Source organism: Convolutriloba macropyga, chromosome 10 (assembly GCF_964194025.1).
Source record: "Convolutriloba macropyga chromosome 10, txConMacr16.3, whole genome shotgun sequence".
In the NCBI taxonomy this organism is placed as follows: Eukaryota; Metazoa; Xenacoelomorpha; order Acoela; family Convolutidae; genus Convolutriloba; species Convolutriloba macropyga.
In genome coordinates, this window is record NC_134477.1 from 1,543,970 (window position 1) to 1,550,043 (window position 6,074).

At 35.9% G+C, this 6,074-nt stretch overlaps 1 protein-coding gene across 1 annotated transcript in view; it reads right to left on the bottom strand.

Moving 5' to 3' along the window:
- LOC142348519 (synaptotagmin-5-like) overlaps positions 1-4,682 on the bottom strand; it is a 10,172-nt gene extending 5,490 nt beyond the window's left edge. Inside the window, exon 1 of the mRNA XM_075399893.1 lies at positions 4,479-4,682. Within this exon, the coding sequence (XP_075256008.1) occupies positions 4,479-4,682 (204 nt within the window). The remainder of the gene's footprint in view (positions 1-4,478) is intronic.
- Between the last annotated feature and the right edge of the window lie 1,392 nt (positions 4,683-6,074).

The following is a 6,074-nucleotide window of genomic DNA, read 5'->3' on the forward strand; positions in this document are numbered from 1 at the left end:
TGTGTGTGTGTGTGTGTGTGTGTGTGTGTATGTGCATGTATATCGGCAATCAAACAACACTGCTGAATTTGTATCATCTCTGCTAGTCAATTCAAGTTGCTTAGCGAAAAGATCAGAGATGTAATGAAAAATGCGAAAAACGTGGTTAGTTTGTGTAATTGCCTACTCAAGCAGAAAAACTATTTCACCAAAGTAAAGTTATAACTGGGAATTGTTGTAGATCTCTATTTTTTCCATATTTTTTACAAATAATAGTTTATTTGAGTTTTGTTGAAATATGTTTTATCAAATATTTCTTCAAAGGCTTTTCATAACAATTTTTTTACAGAGGATTATATAAAAAAATCCCTATCAGCGACATATGCCAACGATAATATTTCACTTTGCTTTCTACTTGGAAGGTTAAGACTTCGGGAATCACTCTGTGATTTCCGATTAATAATGGGCCGGGTAATTTTTTTACTATTTACGAAGACAAAATGAGCATTATCAACGCCAATAGTGTCAAATATTCATTTCAACTGAAGTTGTGTTGGCCGTTTTTAAAAAATTGATATTTGAAGGGACAGTTGTCGACCAATAAAAAACGTGAAAAAATTTCTGTATTGGAAAACCTCGTGTACAAAAACCTTTGAGTTTGCTCATGAGCGAAAACATAGAGTGGTCGAAGCTGATCATATCCGGGCAAACCCGGGTCGAGGTGTCACCGCTGAATATTGCTAAAAGATGTAAGATTTGCGGTGAATTTGAGTAAAAGTCTTGATTTGTAAGATTTGCAAAGTTTAGTAAAAGTAAGATTTGCGCTCAATGCGATGAATGCGGTGAAAAAAACTTTTAATCGGTGAAAAAAATTTTTCTCACAGCTTAGGCGGTGATAGAAAATTTTTCACCGCTATCAGCAGAATGCGGTGAAAAAAAATTTTTCACCGCTAAAATTGCAAATCTTACAAATATTCGCCGCTAATTTCAACGTTTATTTTAAATTTACAGGAAATATCAATAAAGTAAGCGACAGATGGCGAAGTGGACTAACAAGTTGCTGACATTCAGGAGGTGAGAAGTTCGCACCGTGTAGGGCAGTTTATTTTTTGTAAGGTATGTTGTGAAAGCGGAGAAAAAAAATTTTCACCGCTAAAAGCGCAAAAATTCACCGCATTAAACGCTAAAAGATGCTGGCGCTTTGCTTTGAAAAAAGTTTTTATTCACCGCTATTCACCGCTAATCTTGCATTATTTTTGGACCAAACCTCGACCCGGAAATTTATTCGGCAGCTAAATGCCGGGATTAACAATGCGTCAAGTAAGATTGAGAGAGACACGCGAGAAAAAATTAGAAAGCATATGAAGAACTAGCCTTTCCCAATAAGAAGATATTTTTGAATAAAACATAATTTTCATTGAACGAAGTTGCAGAGCCCTTTAGGTATTTAGAGTTCAAACATTTCAGCGCTAAATCTAAACTTTTCAAGGGTAAAGATCTGAATCAATTCAGAAGCATTGTATCTCCCGAATATTTTGTTTTTCTTTCATGTGTAGTTTTCTTCATTATGATTGAAGTGAGGTCATAGCGTGCGCGCATGATAATTTTAGCTTGTTTAGTCTGATAATTACTCATTCGCCTAAGTAAAATCTGAGCAACATGAGGTCATACTTTTATTGCCTGCAGCTTGTTCAAACTGTTAGAGTGTACACGTTCTTTTATTCTTATGCTATGTTGCAATAGCAAACTTTGCAGTAACTTCCCGGAGGTTGGTGTCAGTGCTAATCATAGCTGAATCTGTCCGGAGTCTTTTTCTATTTTAGGATGGTCAGTAAATTGTTCATTTCACAATTTACACTGGCCAGTCCTGGTTTTTGGGTAAAGTTTACTGCATGAAAAATAATATGTTCAGCCCCACTCCCGTCAAAAAGATTCGCGTCATTTATGATTCGAATTTCCGCATGGATATTTTGCAACATTTAAAATGCGTAGGAATTCGTAACCACTAAGCTAAATGGGTTTTGCGGTATCTTGCCTACAAACTACTTTATTTATAAATTGTTTATATACTACTGTAGTAAATACCAGTTATAAGTAATACTGTAGTAAATACCTAGTTATAAGCTACACAATTATTAGAAAATTTTGTTCAAACTGCTCAGACATTATTCTGTTGTGATAAGAGCAATTTTCAGACTATACGGGATAGCTTTAGCTTGGACAAACTCTTTGATCTCAATGTAATCATATTGAAGAAAAACTTGACATACATTGTTTCCATGCTGATTTTAGTTTTTACTATTGAAATATACTATTTAATCGGCGAAATGTTTTGAGACTTATTTCCCGTTAGGATATATACCGAATTAAACATTCGTGATTGAGGTATTACTTCTAACTGTTCCTCCAAACGAATCAAATTCAAGTGTCTGAAAAAAAACATTAACTAACTCTCACGCGCTCTCTACGGTAAATGACTGGGTGTTAAACTGATTTAACAAACAAGTGTCAAAATGAACTGGAATGAAATTGCAAGAAACTCACAACTTAGCCATTCGACTTTCAATTTCTTACAAGTTTTCCAATCGACTTGCAAGTTCTTACAAGTTAATCACATTTTGCAAGAAACATGCAAGTTGTTACATGCTAACCGTTCTGTCTCAGCCCGGGTGATTACACAACAATAATAGTGGATTGATTGATGTCAAAAACTAAGAAGCGAATAAAACGTTGTCTACTTTCATCTATTTTTCTGTGTTTGATCACACAACTTAATCAGAGGTGGAATTTCTTCTTTATTTCTTCAAAAAGCGTCCCTTTCTTAAGCAAGAATCGACCGCTGTTGTCAATGAAGTTTCTTTTATTGGTTCTTTCAACCATTCTTTGTTCATTCCAATAATGTTAAATCCTAGGCCAAGGTTTTACCCCTAATCCACCCCCGGGGATTAGGGTGTAATGCGTATTCCTTTCCTATTTATAGGGGAAAGCGGCTAAGTGTGTAACTTTAAAAATTACACTGTTTTTACACTCTTTTCTCCATTTTTTTACACTCTTTGCAAAGAGTGTAACTTGAGGTGGACTGATAAAAAATTACACTCTTACACAGTTACCAATATAACCAAATTGGCACATCTGATCCTAGTGTCATTTCGCGCAATGGATAATGCAGACAATTAAAGTAACATGTTCGACAGGGGGAAGATAGGGGATCAATCCTCATTACCTCCTTCGACCTCTATTGTTAAAATTACACTTATAATTACACCCTTCCACCCTTAATTAGGCGGAAAAAAAGGGGTGTATTTTTTTTTATTTATACACTCTTTACACTCTTTTCACCGTAATTTTCGGGGAAAATCCTCGGCCCGGGATTTACTACACAAATTGCCATGATACATTGTCCTCATGAATTTTTCGAGCAACGTTCTGAAGTGTGACATTATCTTGTATTTTGCCAATAGAAGAGGTGTTTTACGTGTGTCAGGTTGACATCAAATAAGTTTTGCCACAATCTCTCAAATTTTTTTGTGGTTGTGCGCTCAAAGCTATTTGGAAATCAATGTTCATTGTTTGAGAGGCGCTTGCTTATTTGTCTTTAGTTGCCCATTTTCTGAATGAGGTAGGATATCGCTGGTCACAATCCAGTGCACAGATATCGGTGGCTCCTCTTCTCTGAGGGTCATCAGAATACAAAGACGCAATATTTAGCAGTGTTGAAGGGTAGTCAGTATATTTATTGCCTGCTTTATCTGAGCGTTCGGACATTGTCTGAGCTGTTCTTTCGCAGTCGGTCAGTTCAAAAAATGAATCAAGTTTCAACAACAAAAAAAATTTGCGTGCGTCGTCCAGAGAGTGAGAAGGTTGTATAATCTAGTAAAATTTGCTTCTGCTTCGTCAAAACGGTTCTAAACTCAAGCTCAGAAGCTATTTTATAACCAGGAGCCGAACTCGATTTAATATTTTTTGCCATTGGGGTAAGTTCTGTGTTTTGAGTTGGGGGCTACGAAAGCAAATTTGAAAGATCTGTTTCAGGTAATCGGAAGACAAAAGCTCGTCAGAACCATGAAACTGTTGAAAAACCTGCAACACAGTTAATATGATTAGCTGCAGTTGCGGGAGGTGTTTTGTTAAGCTCCGAGAGACTCTATTTTGTAACATTTGCCAAGGTTTCTTGGGATTTTCTAACCGATCAACTTCGAAAACCACTATTTTATGAATTCAAGATAAATCCTCTCCATTTGAAAGTATTTGGGTTTTATATGGCCAGAATTGATTATGAACTCCAAATGTTTCTGTGAAAATTGCTCTTGGTTCATCCATATTGCGAAGCAACGAGCTGTTAACAGAAAAGCTGTATCTCTACCATATAGGAACCAAACTCACACAGACGACCAATCTCAACCTCTTCATTAAAACAGTACAACATATTGTCCGCTATTTGGTTAGTGTGATGAGTCGATTGTAACTTAGTCCCCGATCTGAAAGTGCAAGTTGAAAACCTCTATCACTTCGTCTATGTCGTGTAGACCAGACTTCTCAGAGTTCAGAGGTTTTGTCTCTTCTGCTTTAACTAAGTGTTCGTTTACATCTTGCCACTCTTTTTCGTCTGATTTTGATGTTGATGTTGGTGGCTCATCGAAGTTGCCTTGCGAAATAAATATTCCGGACCGCCATTGAAATTTCCGACATGAAACTTCCGCCATTGATAATAGTTACCCTTAGATTCCGCTTGCGTTGTTTTAGCAGTTTGCAAAAAGTATCCCCAAATTCTTAATACAAATAAATAAAATATTTAAATAAAAATATACAGCTAGAAATCTTTTTAGAGTCAACTCAACTTAAAAAAATGACTCCGAACTAAACTTGCATTTGTCCACATGATGATTGTTAGAGCTGAACGAACTAGTTCCAATCAGCCAAAGAGGATTGCAATTCTGCCTTCCTGGGTCACCTGATTCATATTAAGGATACACTTTTCCAAATTCAAAATCGCAACTGCTACAGAAATCGCATCGCCTATTGCAACACTTGTTTCGCGTTTTTAATTGTTGCCTGGGCGTACATAGAGAAAAAATAAAGATTTCATAACCATTAATAATCCAAAAATTCATTGCTCATCCTATTAAAAGAAATTGTTCGACGCATGACCCCGCTCGACCTCATTTTGTTATGAAAAGACCATACCTGGGTCCATGATAATAATTCGACTCGATTTGAACTAATTCCTGATCCATAAAACAATTTTCAATAATGGACGTCCCACTAGAGTTATCGTACCTTTTCATAAACGAAGGTTTAAATTTTGTGGGATCTGAGCTGACAAAATTATTACATCTTGTGCCAGTTGACGACTCAATTTACTCATTTAGTCCAAAAAATTTACTCAAATTTGAACTTTTTTTAATCTCAATATAAACTATGTTATGTTGGATTGCTTCCCGTGTGTTGGAGAACGACGAAAAAACCACAATATTTTGTAAGAAATCGTAGTTTTTGTCGTTTAAGTCGTGTTTTAAGTGTAAGAAATGATCGTTTCTTCGTCGTTCTTTTGTCGTTTCTTAAGTCGTTTTTTGCAAATGATCTCGTTGTTGCAATTTATGGCCTGATAGCGCAGTGGTGAGTGTATCAGATGATGTATTCGGAGATCAGTGGTTCAAATCCCTGTGGGATTACGTTTTTTTCGTCGTTTTTTGAAAAAACGATCATATCCTACATAAAAATAACGACGAAATAACGAACAAAACGACGATTACCACGTAAGGGCTTTGATCGTTTTTGTCTAATGAAAACGATTAAAAAACAACGATTTCTTACAAGTGAAAAACAAAATTCTTCAACACGGGTTTATTGAAATCTACAGAGAAAAAAACCGGGAGAAATTTTTTGAGGAGAAGGTTGCCACTGCTGGCTGACTGTCAAATAAATCGAGAATGGTTTGAAAGAAAAGAAAAAGACAGTGACTCAACTGATGAAAAGACAATAAGTCGACCAATTAAATAAAGTTAGAAAATTACCAGCACCGCCTCTTTATCAGTATTTTGGTTTGGTTGACCTCTCAGATCAAAATGAGTGAACTAAAAAATCCACCAAAAATG